This window comes from Vitis riparia, chromosome 15 (genome assembly GCF_004353265.1).
Source record: "Vitis riparia cultivar Riparia Gloire de Montpellier isolate 1030 chromosome 15, EGFV_Vit.rip_1.0, whole genome shotgun sequence".
Taxonomy (NCBI): Eukaryota; Viridiplantae; Streptophyta; class Magnoliopsida; order Vitales; family Vitaceae; genus Vitis; species Vitis riparia.
The window spans coordinates 14,412,218-14,435,390 of record NC_048445.1 but is presented as its reverse complement, the minus strand read 5'-3'; the positions used below and the strand labels follow the sequence as shown (position 1 = coordinate 14,435,390).

General features: G+C 34.2%; 2 protein-coding genes across 2 annotated transcripts in view; one reads left to right on the top strand and one right to left on the bottom strand.

Annotated features, from left to right (window-relative positions):
- The first annotated feature begins 10,910 nt into the window (after window positions 1–10,910).
- LOC117932681 lies at window positions 10,911–14,404 on the top strand. The gene is made up of 11 exons (XM_034853956.1): window positions 10,911–11,752; window positions 11,867–11,977; window positions 12,131–12,163; window positions 12,469–12,658; window positions 12,765–12,943; window positions 13,029–13,165; window positions 13,239–13,334; window positions 13,500–13,569; window positions 13,662–13,742; window positions 13,840–13,981; window positions 14,089–14,404. Exons 1-11 carry the CDS (start codon window positions 10,976–10,978, stop codon window positions 14,148–14,150), a joined length of 1,878 nt encoding a protein of 625 aa, XP_034709847.1. The 5' UTR covers window positions 10,911–10,975; the 3' UTR covers window positions 14,151–14,404.
- A 1,299-nt stretch (window positions 14,405–15,703) lies between these two features.
- The window catches only part of LOC117932799 (protein transport protein SEC23), a 47,596-nt gene continuing 40,126 nt past the window's right edge, over window positions 15,704–23,173 (bottom strand). Inside the window, exons 9-12 of the mRNA XM_034854131.1 lie at window positions 18,971–19,132; window positions 18,579–18,842; window positions 17,109–17,213; window positions 15,704–16,045 (exon numbers count right to left, since the gene is read on the bottom strand). Coding sequence (XP_034710022.1) covers window positions 15,905–16,045; window positions 17,109–17,213; window positions 18,579–18,842; window positions 18,971–19,132 — 672 coding nt within the window. The 3' untranslated portion in view covers window positions 15,704–15,904. The remainder of the gene's footprint in view (window positions 16,046–17,108; window positions 17,214–18,578; window positions 18,843–18,970; window positions 19,133–23,173) is intronic.

Below are 23,173 nucleotides of genomic sequence, written 5' to 3'. Positions count from 1 at the left end.
ATAGATGACATGTTCACAATCGGTTCATGGGTCTAAGCAACCCATTAAAGGTTGTAGTGCACCACCTCCTAATTGGAGGGAGGGTTGGTATTGGCTATTGGGATGGTTTTCCCATGGTGAGTGCACTAGTGTGTATGGTTACACATTGGACAAGACCTATGGTGAGTCATGACTGAAAGCTGTCAAGTAGTCATGACCTCATCAAGTTGCTTCATTGTGTTGTCTCTCAACCTTGAGAGAATATTGAGCTCGTGCTAAAGTTAGCAGTGACTTTGACCTATAGGTGAGATCGTAAGTTGATCATATATTCCCTATGGATTAGGTCACTATTGATGGAAGTCAGTAGCAATAGGTATTCTCAATAAAGGCACCACAATATCTTATGGGATTGAGACAATGTGTCATCTTGGGTGATCCTAAAGAGGTGTATTCATGGAAACTATGACCATAGTAGTTCCTTAAGTGGAACTTGACATAGGCTTTTTGAGAGGTAAGATATGTCAGTTGAATACACAATAGGAGGATTTGTAACTCAAAGCTAGTAGAGGTAGTCTTGAAAGGCTGATAGCTTTCACTTTGTTAGACTATGGACACCAGTTCATGGGGAGACTGAACACAATAGATAGCAGGTCATAGGCCCGAGCACGTAGTGTATTGTTATTTACATAGGATACAAGAGTTCAGTTGATTCTCTATAGTGGAATGTTGACTCAACTTCAGAATTCGATTCTAAGGGGGCTAGTACTCTTATGGGTCCTAGCGGTTCCCACTTTGAGCTCATATACCTTATTGTCATGTGTTATGAGGATTGGATTAACTCTAAGCTAGTTCACTTTTGTGCATAAGGGTGTTTTGATAATTACACAAGGTTACATAAGGATAGGTGAACAAGGTCTCTTGATTGGGCTAATTGATTAATTAGTAGGCCCTATTGGGTTAATTAATCAATTATGACCCATTTTGTGCTAGATTAAGTGACCTAAGCCCATGTGGGCTCAAGTCATTTAAGCCCAATTAGGAACCCTATAAATATGCCATAGGGGTTAGGGTTTCCATAACTTTTGTCTTCCACCATCCAGAGAGAAAGAGAGTCATAGCCTTCACTCTCTTTTCCTTCCCACCAGAAGTGTGCCAAGAATAAGGTTGAATCATCGGGTGGAAGATCGTGGGTTTATGAGACTTCCAACAACTTCAACACCGTCTTTAACACTTGGATTTTAAGGTTTGGGAACATTCAAACCTAAATGTTAGTTCTTTAACCCTAAAAGATCAATTTTTAAAAAATTTCTATTGCTTCTGTTACTTAGATCTAAGATGCCAACACTATCCTAGCATGAATAACTTATCAACTTATAAGGAACTCATGATTTGGATCTTTCATGCAACTTTTATGCTCTTAAGTCATGTATAATACAAATGATCCAAGCCTGGATTCTTAGATAATTTTTAATACAAATATGGATAGAAAAGTTGAAACTAAAATCATAATATGAAAATATATTAATGAAATCTTATTTCGTTACATCATGTCATGTTTTTTAAGGGCTCTATCCCAACATTAGAAAGTTTGAATAATTTCATAAGTAAATTAAAAAGCTTATAGTTGAGTCTAAGGCATTAACAAATAAAATCCTTTTTAATAGGAAAAGAAAAAAAATACTCATTGGGTTTCAAAAGCTCTCACCCAGGCTAAGCCTAAGATGAAGATTCATGATTCCCATGTTGGTACTTTAAATTCAACTTTTAGAATTCCAAAGACTAGACAAATTTAGATGAGGAAATATGCTTTTGTTGAACTTCAAAGTAAAGATCTAGTTTGCTCTTGTTCCACTCCTTTATATTCTACTAGGATTTCATCTCCATCTTTTGAAACTTCTCCTTCTCAATAAGCATATTATGTTTTGTTGCCTAGGGTCTTGCATTGGTTTTTCATCCTTACCCCTATAGTTATGTCGATTCTAGGAATCTTTAGGAATTTTCAATTTGTGTTTATTCTTAGGACTTCATTATTTGCATCCTATCATATTGGTCAACGATTTAAGGAGAGAGTATCACAGTTAGGAGGAGTATGTTTTTTTTTTTCTTGAAACTAGTATTTAGGACCATTCTTTTAGAGGAATTCATATTTCTTAGAATTCTACGTCCATCCTATTTCATGGTTATGGTTTGATAAAAAATTTTGGTTTCTTAATTTATTATTATTATTACCAAATAGTTTAAATGATCTTTCAATTTTGTTACTCTTTGAAGTATTTATTCTTCGATTTATTATTTTTAGGATCACTTTAATTTTCATTTATAATTCGATAACACATTAATTTCTATTGTTTCTAATTGAAAGGAAATCTTCTCAAGTTTAATTATTCTGTAAAGATTCAAATTCAGGGAATTCATGAACATTGTGTATTTTAAATTAATTTGAAATTTCATGTTTAATATAATTAAAAATTTAAATCTCCCAAAGTGAAGAAGATTATGTTTGGTTAAATCAATATTTCACATCTTTAAACCAAGAGTGAAAGCCATCATCTACGAAATTGGAAAAATCCCCTTATGGAAAGGCTACCAATGCATGAAAAGCAATTTTTTGTAGTACTGGTAAATGTCTCCATTATGAAGAAAAAAAAAGAAGAAGAAAAAAAAGAGGAATCATCAATTCAAGGGGAATAAATAAAGTTGTGCTTTAAAGATAAACATTTTGTCGTGTAAAAAAAAAAAATTGATGAACTATTTTCAAATTGAATGAGTTTTGAATTGATTAAAAGTCAAGCATGATCTAATGAACTAACTAGATTTATAAATTGAATAACTTTTAATCGAACAGTAAATTGATGGCCTTGAGATTAAGTTATTTAAGTGATTTTATTATTATTCACTTTTGAAAAAGTTCAAAGTCTAATTGTGATCAATTTGATTCTTTTGATAACTTTTATGAAGAATTTGTATGATTTGAGTTCCTTTTTTTAGATTACTCGGATGATTTATTATCATTTTAATATATTGAGCTCCAATGTCATTTTGAAAGCTATAAGCATGTGAATTAATATCCTTCATATTTGAATTTTTTGTCTCCAAATTTGAGGTGATTTGGTGAGTATTTTGCATGAAAAAGTAAATTTTGAGTGCTCAAATGAGTGCTAGAGCTTTTAGGATGCTTGAGACAAGCTTGAGAGGTGAAAATAAAAACTATCCACCATTGTATAAGTTATATCAAGCCCTTTATTAAGTGCCCATCAAGCGTTGAGAGAGTTTGAGCACTCTAAAGTTGCTTCAAGTGCTATATCAAGTGCTTGTGCTTGTTTCTCGATATAAATGCATATTTTTGCCTTTTTTTGGATATATTATTTTTAGTCTTTTTTATTTGTCTTTGTAATTTTTGTGACAAAAAAAAAAATCATTTGATTGTTTAAGAATGCGATTGATAATTTGGGATTGGTATTTGTGATAATATCTAAATGTTTTACTAGATTAATTAGATTTATCTATTTTTTCCAATCAAGATGGACAATGATCATATTATTATTTTTTTCTCACTTACTACTTTCATAGGATTTAACGTCCTACCATATGCAAGACAAGTTCCAAACTTGAAGAATTTTCTAGACATGTTGTGCATATTAATTCTTCATTATTACTTTTCATGAGATTTATTGTTTAAGTGTGTACAAGACGAGTTCCAAACTTTAAGAATTTTTTAGATGTGTTGTGGATATTAATTCTTCATTAGGATGTTTGGTCAAGACAAGTGATATTCAGTGATTAGTAAACTTTTTATGAGACTATTGAGGGGTTACATTATCATTATTTTGTCATAAAATTATCAAAGAGGGAGATTGTTAGTGTATTAAGTTATTTAAATTAAGTTACTAATTTTGTTTCATCCATCTTAATTTAGAACTCTACATAGTTTTATGTAATTTACACTTTTTTTAAAGATTCAAGGTTGTTGCATAATAAATCAAGGACTAAATAGGAAAGTATGGTTGAGTTAATTGAGGATAATGATATAAAACAATAAAAGTCCATAGAATGGACTTATATGGAAATTAGAAATAAAATTAAGTCGGAAAGAATTTTAAATTGAAAATTTTAAAAGGAAAATCTTTTCAAATTAATAAAAGCAATTTGAAAAAAAAAATTGGAAATTTAAAAAGGAAAATTTTTCCAAACCTTTCAATGAATTTGGAAAGTAATTTAAAATAAAGATTTAAAAAGGAAAATCTTTCTAAATTTTTTAGGATTGATCTCTAAGTTACTTTCTTCTTTTTTTTTTTTTTTTTTTTTTTTTTATAAATTATGATTTCTAAATTAATTCCAAGTTTATTACATTTTCTTTAATATAAAATATGTCTCTTGGGAGAGTCCATAGAACTTATGCATTTAAGCTTTAAGTCATTATTTTTTGTACTTAACTTGAAACTATCAAGGGTGTTCATGTTCCATTATTGGGATCATCAAAGATATTCACATCCCATGAAGTGTTGAGAAGTCCACTAAGAAGCATGTGTGATGTTGCGTCATGGACGTGAGATGAGGTGTAAGTTATAGCTCTATGGTCTCTTATCTCATAGTTTTTACACCTACAGTTTTTATATCTGCAAAGTCTCTAGAAGGCTTTGTGGGTGGCTTTCCATGTATAATGCTTGTCCTTGTGTTTTCTGTTTTAATTGATAAATTTCTTATGAAATATAAAAATTAAAATTAAGTTAAATTATAGAGTGCTATCTATTCTTTCCCCTCTAGGTAGTTCCATAATTAGATTATAAGCTTTTAGATGATATAATTTAAAAATAATAAATAAATAAATAATGTGTGGCCTTGTGTTTCAATGGATTGCTCAAACCTTCAACTTGTGTCAACCTTAATTTTTCAAGTTGATATTTTCCTAACATAAGTTTGATCCTAATTCATTCAAACCTTGTCCACATCAATTCGAACCTTAGGTTGAGCATGAGTTGGGAAATTAGACCCAAGAATGAAAATATCGATTTTTGTCAATATATCGATTGATAACCCAATTTTACATATACATCCCAATGTATTAGGAAATATCAATAGATATTTTGATGAAAAATTGAAATATTTGACATAAAATATCAATGAATATCTTGATACAAAATATCGATAAGATGAAAATTGATCAAAACTCATGAAAATATTGAAAAACTTTATAGAAAAATGACATAAAAAGTAATAATAGACATTTTTTAGGTTGTTTTGTTAAAAAGAAAAAAGAAAAAAAAAGATATATGTATGACATAATTTATGACATTCAACAAGAATGTTCAAAATTTTAATCTACATTTCATATAGATTTATCTAATTTGAATGTATTTAATGGCATAAAACAAATGGTGACATATACAAGTATTTCTTTATTTTAAAACATTAATAATTTTTTTTATAAATTTAAATTTAATTATTATACAAAATAGATGATATTTAAATTAATTTATTTACAATAATTTCATATATATAATCTATGCATGTATGATTTGAAACAAACAACACAAATAGCTTGGTGGCATCATCCTTCATTTTTTGCAATTTGCAATCCCACATCAGTCAGAAACAACATTTAAAACGAGTATTTAAGCAAAGGGCTAGAATAAGTTAACTAGCAGGCTGAGTTGGGCATGGTCTCAAAGGATTCGGTAGTATGGGAGATATAACTCTTAAGGCTGAGTCATAAAATCCCATGTCAAAAATTTTGAAATCTAACTAAAAAAATCGGTGACATGGCATAAAAATCTTGGAAAATTCAATGAAAATCTATTAAATATCAATATATTTAATATCAATATATTTACCAATGTTTTAAAAATCAGACTGGATCGCTCGACTAGTCCAACTACCGCCGATCATCATTCTGATCCAATCCGACCCTTTGAGTTGGCCAACTTTTGAATTGGTCTCAAACCATTGGAACTGGTGGTCTAATCGTTGAATCAGCTGACCCGGCCGATTTTTTATGAACTAAATGGTTCAAAATCCAATCTCCTCTCTTTCTTCTTTCATTTCCCTCCCAGATCCTGCCCCTGCGCACTTCCCCCTTCCTAGCTGTTGTTGTTGTCCCTCCCTTCCCAACTCTTCTGCAAACCTAACACCGAGGATTACATGTCGACAACTCACCCCCTTCAATATCCATCCCCTACCACCCTCCCCTTTCTCTCCTCATCTCCTCCCCCCACACACCCCCCACCCTTTGTCATTGTCGTTGTCGCTTCAACTTGCATTAGACTTTCACTCCCATCTTGATATTTTCTTTACATTTTTATGTTTATTTATTTTATTAGTTTATTTCCGTTAACTTTATGATTTTAAATGAATTTTTTAAAATATTATGTCATTGAGATTTTAAATAAATTTCTAATTTTAAAATAAGTTTATGATTTAAAAATAAATTTTAAAATTTCTAATTTTAAATTAAAATTTTGATTTTAATTTAAATTTATTTTTTGAAACTAATTTATGATTTTCAAATAAAATTATGATTTTTAAATAATATATAAATTATTGTTTTTATTTTTTATAATTATTTTTAATTTAATAGTATATAAATTACATATTTATGGCATCACCGGTTCAATCACGGTTCAACCACCGACCTAATAAGTGAACCGTGAATTGGTAATTCGGTTATGCAAACATTGATAATTACACATTAATAAGAACAAACAATTTAACTCTTAACAACATTTATGTATTAATAAAATACACATAATCTAAACACTTGATGACATTGAGCTTTATTCAAATCTAAATATTTAAACAAAAAAATAAATACCACCTAACTCATTTTGATTATATTTTTTCTTGGGTTTTTGGGTTTATGAATGAATGTCTAAAATATTTTTATAATTGAATAATATTTTGATTTCAATTATCATATTTGTAGGTTATATCATGTCATTTATATTTAGTCATTTAGTATAAAGGCAAAGAGTTTGAGCCATCCTTCTTTGTAGAAAATATATCAGTACAATTTTTACCTAAATCGAATAAACCAAATTGAAGCAAACTAAATTGCACTAAATTTGGTTAATTTGGTTTAGTAACTAAATCAGTTAGAATCAATTCTACTTAATCAAAATTAATCAACATTGGCTAATCATTAGCCTAAATCAAACCATGCCTACTACATTTTTTTTTTGGAACATATACCCATGAAAAAAAAAACATATTATTTTATTACAATATTTTGTTCATCAAAATGAATTAATAATAAAATTATTTTTCCGTTAAAAATTGACATATTATAGACCCCAAAATTTATTCCAATTTTATTTTTACATTAATTTTGAGCCCAATTTTAAATCTCGATTACATGTACTATTTTAGGCCCACTCACCCTTCAATTTTTCGTTTTCATTATTTTGTAAATTATTTTTTATTTTTTTTATTTTTTTTATTTTTTTATTTTTATTTATTCATTGTATTTGTTATTATTATATTATATTATATTATATATATATATATATATATATATATATATATATATATATATATATATTATTTCTTTCTTTCTTCTCTCTCCTCTCTCCTCTCTTTTCTCTTCCTCCACCTACCATCACCTATCCCCAATGCTCTCCCACGTCCAAAAGCTCTCCCTCTCTCTCTCCAATCTTCATCATTCTTTTATCCTTTTTTTATTGTTTTTCTCTCTCCATTTCCCAAGATTGGCCGGCCCTCCCCCCATTTTTTTCCCTTCCATTCTCGTCATTCCCAAGAAAAAGTGGTCAGCTTTCCCCTCTCTCTGATCTTCCCTCTTCTTTCTTTTTTTTGGCTTCTGGGGGGGGGGGGGATTTTTTTTCCCCCTACTCTCACGGGGCCCCCCATTTTTTTTCTTTTTTTCTTTTCCCCCTCCGTTCACTCCATCTCGGCAGCTCCCTACTTCGGACTCCTATTCACAACCAGCCCATCTCCCCATTTCCTCTCTCTGATTTTTTTTTCTTTTCTCTTCTCTCCCCCATCGGCATACTCAACTGCCCATCCCCAGCTCCTTTCTTCCATTTTATTTTTATTTATTTATTTACTATTATTATTATTTTATCTTTCCCTCCTTAAACTCTCACACTGTCGACAGCGTGACGCCAATGCCTTTTTTGGCGCCCCCCATCCCTATTTTCTTCCATTTTATTTATTTATTTATTTTTATTTATCCTTATTTTATTTTATTTTTGTTTCCAAAAAGCCATCCATTGCAAGGTCACCAGTCGATCGCCGCTAGCGAGTTCCCGTCAACCGACGATCTCCTCTCTTTTTCTCTCATCCTCTCACTTTCCCGTATCACTCATTTTCCATTTTTATTGTTGTTATTATTATTATTATTATTATTATTATTATTATTATTATTATTATTATTATTACTATTTTTTTTTCTTTCCTTTATCTTTCTTGATTTGATTTTAATAACAATTGTAGTTTATAAAATTTGAATTATTAGATTAATATGTACTTTGGGTTAATTTATTATTGGTGGATTAATTTGAAATTTGTTAATTTGGGTTTGTGGGTATATTGTATTTGGCGATTAATTTGGGATATTTGGATTATATCAATAGCATATTGTTTATTTTATTTGAACTTGGGCTTATTGCTTATAGGTTATTTGTTTAGGCTTATTGGATTTGGCTTGAAATGTTATTTCCTTTGACCATGTGTATTATTCATGTGGGCCTATTGGTAATTGGTTATTTGTTTGGGCTTATTGGATTGAACTTGAAATATTATTTTCTTTGGTCATGTGTATTATTAATGTGGGCTTGTTAATTGATGTGAATTTTGGGCCCACAATGTGGGTGAGATTTGTTGGATGATATGAATATTTGATATGAGCTTGCTCGATTTGAATTATTTAATTTGGATATGGGATAATTATAATGTATATTAAATTAGGCTTGGATTATGAGATATTAAGTTTAGGCCTAATTGAATTTATTTTGATTTATTGTATTTGGGCTTGATTAATTATGCTTGTATTTTGGTAATTAATTGGGAAATCCTGCACTATGATTATGGGCATGTGAGATATTTTTGTTGGGATATATTTGCTAATTTGGGTATATTTTTTGGTGAAATTTATTGGGCTAATTTGAAGTTTGAATTTGGGCTTGAATATCCATTGTGAATTTTATACATTTTTAGATATTTACATTTATGCTATTTTTATTTTTGCATGGGCCCACTCTGCAATCTTGTTGGATGAGTACGAATTGATGACGCGTGGAACTTGTTGTAAGTTTATTTGGGTACATATTTTATTTCCCACTTTTATTTGGTTTTATTTTTATTAGTTCTTGTAAATTTTTGTTTGTATATATTTATTGAGTGTGTACATAATTGAACATCGAACAAACTAGAAATTTTATTTAAATGAGATGAAGAATTCAGTAAATGTATTTTGATAAAACAATAATTTTAAAATATTATTTTTAATAAAAGAAAGTTTTTTTTTATCATTTATAAAAATTTAGAAAAATATATTTAGAAAAATCCAAAATAGAATTCGAAAAATTGTTTTTAATAACATTGTCCAAAAATTTATTTGTTTAACAAAAATCGTCCAAAAATTGTTTTGTAAATAAAGTTGTCTCAAAAATTAATTTTTAATAAAATTGTCTAAAAATATTTTTTCAAATGAATTATTTTTCTTTAATTAAAATGGGATTAAAAGTGTTTTTCAAAAATAGAGGATTTAAATCTTTATTTTTCTTTTTTTAATTAAAATTTCTTTTGCAAATAAAGTTATGTCATTTTAAATAATTTGTAAAAATCACTTTTTTAAATGAAAATGAATCTAAATACTTTTGTAAATAAAATTGTAAAAAATCATTATTTTCTAGTAAAAGCAAGTAAAAATAATTTTTGTGCCCAAATTAAAATTTTGTAATAAGATCTTTTGATACAATAAGTGTAAATAGCTTTTTTGAAAATTGAATACAATAAGTCTTAGAAGTTTGTTATGACAGTGAAAGGGAGGAATTTTGGTTCAAATTGATCTTTTAATCAAATAAAACATATGTTTTAATCTTTTTTTTTTTCTAACTATTGTTCAAATTAACCTTCTCCATTTTTTGTTTTGAAATTATTTAGAAATCACATTTTAAAAGTATGATTTCAAACAAATTTTTATAAAAGGAATATTTAAAGATAAAATATGAGAAAAAAAAATATTTTAAACAAAAGTTTCAAAACAGGCATCTTTAGTGTGACTGAAGGCCATATTGAGCCCAACTTGGAAAAGTTATTGTATCTTTAATTTTTTTAACATAGTGAAGGATGTAATCTGAGTTAGAGAAAAAATTAATTAAGGTGTGAATAATATAGTAAAGTTTTGCTAACTAAATGTTTTTAAATATTTCTTTCATGTACAAGTATTATAGTGGAAATATAATACTCTATCTAAATCAATAATTTCATTAAAAATAATAATTTTTCCAATTCCAAGAATTGTAAAGGGAAAGAGGATAAATAAATGAGAAAAACAAATATACCATGAACTCATGTCAAACTAAGTTTGGATACGATGTTAATTATCGATTTTCGTAAAAACTTAAATTTACAGGATTTTGGCTCAATATAATTATCATACCTTTAACACCCTCCTTTACGTGTCACCCGTATAATTGCAAATTGGGGAGCTCAATATGCATATCATGTTCCGTAACACTAATAATATTATTTTACAAGGGTTTTAATTGATGGTAAATTTTGTATAGGACAAATAATTTTTTTTCTTAATAATTAATAATGAAAAAGATTAAGAAGGTGGATAAAGATATGTGAGCAAGGCTGGATCCCCAGCCGCCTACTGCTGCTTACAACATTGATATAAACGTAAAAGACCATTTCTTTCATAGATTTCATCATCAAACAAATGGACTTTCCAACAATCTCTTCATCCTCATCATCATCTCCTTTTGTACCTGCTCAATAGTCAATCCTTTGTTTGCAGTCGCAGTTCTGCACTGCAATGCCGAAGCCACCCATCCCTAGCTCCGCCTCCGACTCCCTCGTCTCCAAATCGCACCTCCCTTCATCTTCCCGGTCCTTCAGTTCATCCCTCCCCTCCCCCAGGCCTTCCTCTTCCTGGAGGAAGAGAGTATTCAAACAAGCGTTGTCCAGCCCCGGGAAGAACAATTTATCAAGGCATTCGGACTTGACAGAAGAGAGCCTCGAGGCATATAACAGGAGGAACGAATTCAGTCCCAGTCCTTACTACAGAGGCCTCACCGATTCCTCCCTTTATATAAGCCGGCAGCGCGCACCCAGCAGTCCTGGAAGGGAGAGCCATGCAACCACTGTTGCCACTTCAAGCTCTATCTCCACCTTAATTATTAAGGTCCAAAAGTGGACTTCCACTTGCTTCACCTCCAAAAGTGGTAGAGGAGAAGAAGATGACGTTGAAGAACCAAGAGTGGAGGCAAAGCCTGCTGCTTCATCATCATCATCATCATCCAAGAGTAGAGGGACAGTATTGACAGTAATGAAGGAAGAGAGTTGCAGCTTGGGGATCAGCAATGATGTTGTATCGGTTAACCCGGAGAAGCCATTGAGGGAGAGAGTATCAGAGGTAGAGGTTCCCGCACCGATAATATCACAAAAAAGGGTAGTTTTTGTGGAGAACGGTGAGACCGTGAGTGGTGATAATGGAAAGAACAAGGATTTCACATGGGCTGACAAGTATCGGCCCAAGGCTTTGCCAGACTTCATTTGCAATCGAGACAAGGCAGTTCAGCTCCAGGATTTGGTGAGATATTAATCCACTATTCTTATTCCTTTTTTTGACACCCAATTAGCTTAAAACCTTACCCATCTGAACCCGAGTTTCCCAGAGGCGATTTAAGGATGAACAATTTTACAGGTGAAAGTGGAACAGCATCCTCACTTCATATTTGAAGGACTTGCAGGGGTGGGAAAAAAGACCATGATCTCGGCTTTTCTTCGAGAAGTGTTCGGACACGATAGAGTACAGGTATATATAATACTGCCAACTCAACACCCGGAATTTACAATTTGAATCAACTGCATCAACACCTAGAAATCAACTGTCTTTAGTTCTCAAATGCTACCTTTTCCGGAGTTATTGACGTTGGTTAATTAATTGTTTTGGTTTGGTGCTCCACAGACAAGGGAGGAGTGTAAGGAATTTTACTTGAAGGTAATTCTGAGAGCTTAATTTTCTGTTGTCTCTCCATTTTCATTTGTTCATTGACTACACTTGAAGTAATATCTGACCCAGCATGTATGTCTTGATTTTTCATAGCATTTTCAATGTGTAGCAAGTTCTTCTCATCCCAACTGATATTCGGCTGTTCATCTCATCTCCAGAACTAACCAAACTTATTGTTTATGTTCTCTTTTGGTGTCCATGCGAAAATCAAAAAGCATCACAAGTAACCAGAAAATACCAGCCATTTTTTTTTTTTTTTTTGATGAGTAAATGACTAGAGAAACATATGGCAGGGTGAATCAATACGTAGCATCCGAGTAAATGTGAAGGTATCTTGTCATCACATAGAGGTCAATCTCTCTGACCTAAAAGGGTACGAGAAGCAAGTCATTGTTCAACTTATCCACGAAACAGGCAACAACAGAGCCAACAAGGCTGTGCGTGTCAACCAGGAAGTCCAGTGCAACCAGGACAATCGCTATGGTAAGTTTTCCCATGTCTTTAAAGCAAGAAATATATTTAAGCTGCTTAAGTTATTAAATATATAGATATATATAATGTTCTTATAGTTTGTTGAACATCTTTACAGCAATTGTTCTGTACGAAGCAGAGAAGTTATCAACAGAGGCGGTACTATATTTCAAGTGGCTACTAGACAAGTATGAAGGGCATAACATGGTCTTCTTTAGCTGCTCCGATACCTCAAAGCTTCAGCCAATTAAGTCACTCTGCACGATGATTCAGCTTCTCCCACCATCTGATGAGGAGGTGAGATCAATCAAACCCCATGAATTAACAAGTTTAAATGACTTTGGTCTTCCCTCTACTTCCAACTTCAAATCTTCTTTATCAGATTGTTGAAGTCTTGGAGTTTATAGCTAAACAAGAAAGCATCAATTTGCCACGAGAATTGGCTGAAAAGATTGTGGGAAACTCTAAGAACAACCTCCGTCAAGCTATTCGTTCCTTTGAGGCTACCTGGAAGTTCAAGTGAGCGCATCATCTTTGATGAGATGCATTTACTTTGCACAAGTAATGACATTTTTGTTGGGTGGTTTTTCAGGTATCCCTTCGAGGAAGATCAAGAAATTAGGACCGGGTGGGAAGATGATATTGCCAGGATTGCAAAGAATATCATTGAGGAACAAACCCCCAAGCAGTAAAGTGTTCCTCTTCCCCTTCCGCTTCCTTTCATAATCCTTAAAAGGCTATTCCAATATGGCCTAAATAAAAAGTAATATCAGGAATTTGAGAAAATCTCAAAATCTAATTTGCTTCTTTCTTTACCAATCACAGCTTTGGAGTCTCACAGTTTGTTTCACAGGTTGTATAACATCAGAGGAAAGCTCCAAAAACTTACAGAGCACAATGTAGCTTCTGAGTTCATCTACAAAGTAAGAGTTTCCCTGCCCCCAACCCCTAACCCCTTGTTACGTGTTCATCATGTATTTTAAAATTTTCCTAATCGACTGGTCTTCAAATGCAGACTCTGGTTGCACAACTTAAGATGCAGTTAAACTGCAGCTACTTACAAATCCGATTCGACAGCATATTTGATGATTACTATGTATGAATTGAACGCAAACGTAAACCCATACTTGTTTCAAGATGTTTAATGGCATATGATGATAATCACAAAATTCCCATCTCTCGTATGCATGCAGAGGGAAGAAGGAAGCATGCAGAGGGAAGATGGAAGCATGCTTGAAACTGATCGTTCATTTGCGCGTAATCGGCATGAGGAAATGGGCAAACGCCTTAATGACCCCACGAGAAAAAATGCTCATGATGTGTTGAAGATCGAAGGTAAATTACCAATCACACAACAACTATCCCAAAAATTGTTTGGTTTTCCGTTTCCCTTCCTTGATCACATAGTGTGGAGAAAGTCATAACTGTCTCTCTCTTTTCAGAGTCTATTGCTAAATTCATGAGCTGCTACAAGTCTTTGTTGAGCAACCAAGTCGTACCATAAGGCTATATGTCGCCAAAGGATCTTACACTCTGGAAGAGAAGAGTCAAGAACCCAGGCATTGGAAGCTTGTGGGTTTGTCAGTCTTGTTCCTGTAAACTGATGGTTTGTCTGTCAAGCTTGAGGCAATGGCTTGAACAATTAATTTAGGAACCACAAGTGCAGAATAAGCCCAAGTGCAAAGTGGTATATGTGTTGTATGAATCATACATAAACATTACGTGTAGACATAGCATAATTTAGCTTTACATCAGAGCTTCATACAGAATTTCATTCAAATATATGTATACATAGAAGTAATAATTTGACAATCAAAAAATTAATTGTTCTTTCATAGCTCTTTTCCAGATGGTTTCGGTTATTGTGGAACTTATATAAACTAGTGACCTAGTTTTTCATGATTTTAATATAGATTGAAACAATGTTTCAGTTGTGTTGCCTTGATATGCTTCATAATGATCTAAGATGCTAGAACATAACATAAAGGGGACCAGATCCATGATGTTTGAGATTTCAAAATAGTGTTGTTAATATCAACGAATGTCCTGCAAAAAGGATCGGAGTCGGCTGAATGTATTTATTAAAATAACCTAATCCCTTTTTGGTAAGACCCGCATGTAAATAGGCCGCGGATGTGAGGAAAGTTAAAGTAACAGTAATATTTATATCATTCATGGGTGCGATTAACTCCCCATGAGGTGACTATGATTTTTCAAGGTAAAAAAGTTGCTGACCAATTCGAAATAAAAATAAATAGAATCATAGTTTCAATAAAAGGAGCCCAAGAACTATATTCTTCTCCAATCTCAGTTTTGCTCACATCTCAAATAAATTCAGACTTATTTAAGGAAATTCTGACCGTCAAAAGGATGTTTTGTGGATTCCGAACAGCTAGAATAATTGAACCTAATAAGATAATGATTAAGGATTACAACCCACGAAGTAATAAGTACTTGGATATGGATTTGAAAACCCCTTATTTACCAATAGAAATATTCACCGACTTCCACACCAGATATTTCGCATTACCCTTTTAGTGTGTTGATGACCCTCTAATAGGAACAAAACTTTAAAAGGAATTATTTTGATTTAACCATCTCTTTCTCCACTTACCTACTTGAATTGTCTATTTTGAATACCAACTAATCTCATAATATCCCAAAGTTTTTTTTTTTCTCTTTTAGTTGCATTTGAAGCTTCTAACACACCATACACCAGTTCAACCGGAAACTACTTAAAAGAAATTACCAATACCCAACAACAACGATGGAATAAGATGAACTTATGAGCAGCTTAGCAGGTGAATTGGCATTTTCCATAATGGCCTCATTCAAAAGGATGAATTTCTAATACAACTAAGCAGCTTCACTCAGAGCACATTGAGCTAGAGCTCACCTATATGAACCGAACTACCCAAACTACAAAACAAAACTGAAAATAAAATTAGATGCCTACGGACGAGATCTTGTTTCAGCATGGGGCATGAGAAATGGATGGGCTTTACGAAACAAAACTTTCGTAAAAGGTTCGATCTATCAGGATTGAAGATTGCAACATTTGCATCAAATACAATTAAGATGCATGGAAGAGAAGACTTCGCTTCAAGATATGTATTATTAAGATCACAATACAAGCATTACATGCTTCGGCAGATTATGAAGCCCAACACAAAGCTTAATCTAAAATGAACTGTGCATTACTACTGTACAAGCAACTCAGACCAAATGTTACAAAATTGGAGAAATTCATGTTCTACTCTATTGAACAGCTAATCTCTGGAGATGATCCAAGAATACTTCAAAGCTAACATCATCTGTAAAGAGTATATCCCCTCCTGGAAGAGAAGAAGCAGAGTTGTATGTTGCAGAAGGATTCAACTTCGCTAGCAGAAAACGGGCCTGCATAAATTCATAAATTTGAAATATCATAACTACTAGCCCCAACCTCAAAAAATACAATGGGGTCAGGGAAAACAGGGAAAAGTCGCATATTTTACAATTTTCATATTATAACTACTAGCCCCAACCTCAAAAAATACAATGGGGTCAGGGAAAACAGGGAAAAGTCGCATATTTTACAATTTTCATATTATAACTGCAAGCCCCAACCTCAAAAAATACAACGGAATCAGGGAAAACAAGGACAAGTTACTTATTTTACAATTTTCATATCATAACTACTAGCCCCAACCTCATATCAAGTCTAGCTCATTACATACTTAATTTGCCATATTTGACACCACAGCAACCAAGCACCTAGACTGAAATTTAAACTTTAGAAGAGCACCAATCGAAGCATTACATTCAAACAGTGCACATGGCTATTTTTCAGGCATGTGGATCTTACAGATGACATCAGATTATTCAACTCAAGGATCGGCCAGCTGGAGTTCCAGAAGCAAATTCATAGGTCCATTCAATGGCCTTTAGTGGTCTCTAGCAGAGAGCAAGGAGATGATGTAGATTATTCAGCCTAGGTTTTAGATACTGATGGGCTGTGCTCTCTAATATTTTTGCCCCTTTATTTTCATTAGTTGAAAAGCATCTGTCTTTATATCACCATATGTACCTCTTTTAATTAATAGATTCCTTGTTTCCTGGCCCTCCAATAGGCCACTCAACTGGCAGGAACTTATCCTCAAGAAGGGAAAATCCCAGGTTCTAGTCCTAGCCATAACACACAATTAATACATGACTCTTGGGGGCAGGAGTTTCCATATCGTATTTATGAAAAGAAAAACGTTCAGCACTAACTTCCATTTATGCCCAGAGTCAAAGGTCATTCTTTTGTTTTTAACAAAAAACAACAATTTCATTGAATTAGAAAAGAAATAAAGGATATAAAAAGGACAATGTACTGCTCTTTGTTAAAGAGACCATCCAGATTAAGAACAAACCAATATTATTTATAATTGCATTTTTGTAGTTTAACAATTGTGCAGAAAGGCGAAGAATTATCAACCTGGGATCCATGCTGATCACAAATGACTAAGCGAGGTACAGGAAACCTTTCTTTAATTATTGCATCAGCATCATCTCGTGGAGCCCGCAGCAACTGGGCAAACACCTGCAAGGACAAAAGCATTGTGGCAAGTCTATTAAATGATATTTTTGGAATTTGAATATGGTAAAAGATTGAACCTAGCCAACCATCCATTACTTAATATACTTGTGAGACATTTCAGGAGTGATGAGCTTTCCTTAAACACCTCATAAATGCAGATCTCTCACTTTAGATTTGAGAGGGCAAAGAACTATATTAAAGAATAGCATAGTCTCCCTTTTATCTCATGAATGTATGGTCAATGACATGAGAATGCTTGTGAGTCAAAAGAACCTGAGAAATGGAATGGAAATAAGGACAAATATAAAACTATTGATCTCAAGAGAACCCTACGACACTTGACACAGTTCATATTGGGTTTAAAAGCCACCACAGGCAACAGAAATCAAGTGTGGGTCAGATCACATGCATCCTTTCCTGAGTAGGACAACTCTCATATGTTCTCCAAGTAGTGGTGGTTGCTTCCACACCCAAAACATATTTTACATAGAAAATATATCAAATTGTTCCCATGGCACAACACCAAAGGGCAGTCAAGGTATCAACATTGCCCATGGATAAAGAAAAACCGTTTCAACATCAAAAACGACAAAAACTAGAGCAAACATATAATAACGGATTCGAAATTGTAACCAAGCATCGCCCATTGGTTCTATACCCGATTCATAACTAGAAAGTTTCTCTGGTCCTTTACTAATCGGAGCTAAAACTCCGGAAATAAAAAATGCCAAAATGGGAATAACACTTGATATTATTAGAAAAGCCCAGAAAATATCATATTCGTAAAGCAGAAACATAGAAGCACTCCTATGAATGTGGAAAATATACTGGATTAGCCGACTCAAATTGGAATTGTCAAGTCATCCATAACTGTTTAGTCAAAACAAGAATTCATTTTATTTTGATCGAACCGACTAGTTTCGTTTGTTTGCTGTGGTACGTATCTCCTTTGAAGATTCATTGACTGGAATCCTATTTCCATTATACTTTTGTCAACAACAAAAGTATGACAGAAGAAAAAACCAAGACCAATAAAAATCTTGACAGACCAAAAAATAATTTAGCTCCTGAAGATAGAGTGGGCATGATCATACCTGATTTTGTGATACTAATAGAATAAACTCAATCAACTGAGCAGAGTAGAATTGAGTCAATTGACTTTTCTGGACTTTTGCAATGACTTTAATGAGTCACAGTTGGGGATTCTCTATCCAACACTATCATTTTTCATCATTAAATCACAGTATATTATGGCTTTTTAGTTAACATTTTCCAATCGAAGGGACTAAACTAACTGCATACCTGAAGTAATGATGGCTACACTATTACTATCGGTCTAGTTTAGACTACATGTCCATACAAAATTACCTCATGTTCAGGCTGATTCTGATATCCAGCATTTCGCCACTGAGCAATAGTTGCACCATGAAATACAACAACAGTAAAATAAGAGTCCAAAAGTAGGATCCTGTCAGCTGCAATGGCAGCCACATCAAGAAGAGCTGGTTCTGGGCCTGAATGAAATGAGTAAGAAATCAATGAAGGCTGAATCATCACAACTGAATTGGCCACATTTTCCCGGTTCAGGATCATTCTAAAGTATGCAGTCTCATCTGGGCTGTTATTAAAAACCTGTGACAAAAAGAATTGCCAGAGATAAATCTAGAGAAGATAAGAGGGGGCGAGAGTAATTAATCATCATCATCAAACTACGATTATAAGATGCAAAGATAGAATTATAAACCAATAGTCAGTTATACCTGAACAAACTGAGAACGTCGCAAATGAAATATAAACTGGGGAAATATTGAAAATCTTGGAGATAAGCTGAAAGAAGATGGGTTGTCCTTTTGGTAATCTCCAAACCGAGAACATAGTTGAATCAATGATCTATCCAACCATCTAATGGGGTCAAACTCAGCCTGTGTATCAAACATATCTTAAGGTCACAAAGAGACAAAAATATCACCATAATACAAGTCAACAGACAATCACAACAGATATTACAAATTCCAAATGAACCAACAAGAAGACCAAAAAACCAGTTATTGGGCGAACCAACTTAAATATACTACACAGGCCTAATAAATTGAGTGAACCCAATGCAACAAGGGCACCACTATTTTAGCATTTTGATTTTAGCAGTCTTCATCATGTTGGATCTATTGACGCAGATATGTGCTGGTACACTCTAATGATGATGAAATAATATCTTGATCAACCACCATATAGAGGCTTGCTAAACATGAAGATATGTAAGGGCCCAAAAATTGGAGATAATAGACGATGGTAGATGAGTAATGCATATTTTGTGAAGTGTGAAATTTGATTAAATGAACTACAAGAACTGTTTATAAAAGTATATTATATGTGGAGAAACATGTTTTATAGGAAGATAATGTAATCCCTGATTTATAGGGATTTAGTTTATTGATCGTATTCCGTGATTCATAAGGATTTAGTTTACTGATTTATAGGGATTTGGTTTAGGGTAGTTTCCATTTTTAACATGCCTATGGCTTATCCTTTTGTACATAACTGGATGTGGATTCTATTTTAAAAGAAAGAGATTTTCTTCTCAATTTTTTCCACATGGTATTAGAGCTTTGCCAAGAGAGCTTCATCAGTAATTGCTACCCGTGAGACCACCAAAGATGCTGAGACAGGGCTAGGACATTTTATCAAATCATCCTCGCTACTCCTCTCTCTCCTTTCTGTCATCACGAGCATAGGATCCACAATTGCAACCCCAAAAGGCCTCTGAACTGTCCCACTATCCCCTTTCTCCCCTCTTTCAGCCGTCACGACTTCGCCACTCCCTTGAACCAACTTGAAAATCGCAACTTGAGAAGATAATGAATCCTCAAGAAAAGGCTCGCTGCCCTTTTCACACAGGAAAAGGACATCAGGACCAAGGAGCAGCTCGACTCTGGTCTCCTCAACCAGGGTCGTACCCTATTCTCTTCTCTTGACTGAACCACCAACATTGTCCCCTCCTCTGCTCTCTCACACAGAAAGAACACACCCCTCGTGCACCTCAGATGAAACGAGCCCTAGCAAGCTCGCTCCGCCTTTTAAAGCTCCACTTAAAGGCCCATCCTTTGCAGAGGCCTTTCCCACCTAAGCTTCAGCACAAGCTAGGGTCAGGCCCAAAAAAGGTGGACTCACCCCTCTTGAATCCAAAGACGAAGAGGTATCCCCAAAAACACCACCATGGGCCTCTTCCAGCCCCTGTCCGCCCAAACAAGGAGGCCCAAGAACCTCCCCACCATCCTTCACAAAGGCAACAGGCCCAACTGCCCCACTTTCTCCCATTACAGCTGCAACCCTCTTGTCACATCCTAGGAAATCCCCCCCTCATCAGAACTTGATGCAGAGTCCGCTGTAGCCTCTCCTACCAACCTTGGCCTGCAACAAGTCAAACCTACTGCTACAGCTTTTGCGTCAAAGCCTACAGCACCCTCTCCCGCCGCTTTAGACCTACAGCAAAGTGACTCGATGGCTACTACAATACTCAAAGGATGTATCCCCATCCCACTCGTTTCGTCAGCGCGTGGAGAGACCTCCACTCCTCCCCCAACATTTTGCTCACTGGGCACCAAGGATGAAAATATCAGTAATCACGAATATATCGGTATTTCGATTTTACGGATATATCGGATATATCGGAGATATATTGGATATATCGGAGATATATCGGTGGATATTTTGGAAAAAAATATTGGTAAGCTTAAAATTATTAAAAACTCATGAAAATGTAAGGAAAACCTCATAATAATATAATTAGAAGTATAATAGACATTTTAAAGTTATTTTATTGAAAATTTTGATATATGTATAACATGATTTATCATATTTGATAATAATATCGTATGCATCGATAAAAATATGAATTTTATAAGTGTACATTTATTATTAAATTACACCTAATATTATGATATTTCATTATAATATGTCTAATTTTAAAATATATATTAGTATTAAAATATGATCCATTTAATTCAATTGTATTAAACAATATAAAATAAATAATGATATATATATAATTTTTTAATATTTAATTAATTATTAATGATATTAAAAACATTATGAAGAAAATTATATAATTTTTATATTTTTGGTAATTAATTAAAAGACTTTGCATTTAATTATAAAATAATTATAATTAATTTGCTCTTTAAAATATTCTTATATTTTCTTTATATAATGAATTTAAGTAGATATATAGTTATTGCATATTATGTATCAAAGGGCAACTTAACCCAGGTGGTAAGCGGGTGAACCGCAAACCTTTTGGTTTGGGGTTCAAATCCTCTCAGCAGCAAGGAAATGGAGGTACTGTAGCAGCACTGTAGTGCATTGACGGGCACTGTAGCGGGTCTGACTTTCGTTGACCAGCGTTGACCACGCGATATATCAAAGAAAAATCGCCGATTTATCGCCAAATCACCGAAATCCCGAAATATCGCCGGACTGATACTTCTCCATGAAATATCGTGTCGAAACCCTTCGATACACGATATTTCGACGATATATCGCCGAAATATCGCGACATTTTCTTCCTTGCTAGGCACACAGTTTGTTCTTCTTGGCTCCACAAACAAAAAACCTGGCGGAGCTTCCCACCACAAATGTAAAGAGAAGCTAGAATTGCCCACTACCACTTGCAACGAACTAGGTAAAGAACTCCCAACACGATGCACCAAAATCCTGGCCCAATGTAGATTAGTCATAAGAGTTGTGTCTTCATCCACAACGACAAATCCTCCACATTCATCCCCAATTTTCTTAAACACCACCCGACTCCAAAGGTGTAACGGGAAACCCAACACCCTCACCCACATTTCCTTGGCATGACCCCCCTTGCCCAAACAACCAGCCTCGGGAGTCCACCTCACCAAGTGCAGCACCCTCTCCTTAACCCTTCAAGAACCTCTGACAAGCACCTTTTCTACCTCAGCAAGAATCTCAAAATCAGAAAAGAGCAAGGTACCTCCAAAAACTGAAATCTTCAACCCCCCCTCTAGAGACCAAGTAGTAGTCACAAAAGATTTCAAAAAAGAAAAGTCAGATGGCTACTCTACCCCTCGTCAAACCACCCGACCAAACAACTGCACAGAGATTCCTCCCTGCCTTGCACCTCGCTTTCTCCAATTTGAACCCAGACCACTTCCCCTGCTACTCCACAAGGCTTCCTTACAACATCAGCAAAAGACCCATGGGTTGTCTCCTCCCTACAGGTGCTCCTTGCTTTAGCAGGGGGGCTCACTCTCCTAGTCTCAATTGAGGGGAGTACACCTAAATAACGCAGCTTCTCCGCTAGAATCAACCATTCCCTGTCGTTCCAACTTGAACCTTCTGCCCCCCTCCACCCAACCTTTGCTCCATCTTTCCAAACCCTCATCCTTGCAACAATCTTCTACCCCTTCCAACAACAGTCGCAAACTCAAATCCCCAAACCTAATCCAGTCAGAAAAACCTCTGCCCTTTTCCACAATAACCCCTCTCAGTTTTCCCCTAAACTCCTATAAAAAGGTCGAAAGTTTTTTACTCCATTGCAAACCAGCACCATCCACCTCTCACGGCCATCTTCAAGAGCTTCCCTCTCCTTTCATTTCAAACCTCTACCATAGTTGACTTTTGTTAACCAACTTGCTGCTGGTTCTCCCATCCCTTCTCGGAATTTTTTTGTTTATACCGATGCAACCATTGTTGAAAGAGAGGATTATTCTACTCATCCTTATTTTCAGGGGGAGACATCATGCATGAAGATAAGGACAAGGATTCATTCTTACTTGACTTACCCTCCATTTCACAATCTCCCTCGTCCAAGCCCACAATCAATCCTAGTCTCACTCCATTTTTTCCTATTATGAAATCACCCTCTTCTAGTCCCATGTCATTAACTAAAGTCAAGTTCACAATCCTACTCAACCACTCCAGGTATACCATAGGAGAAAAGA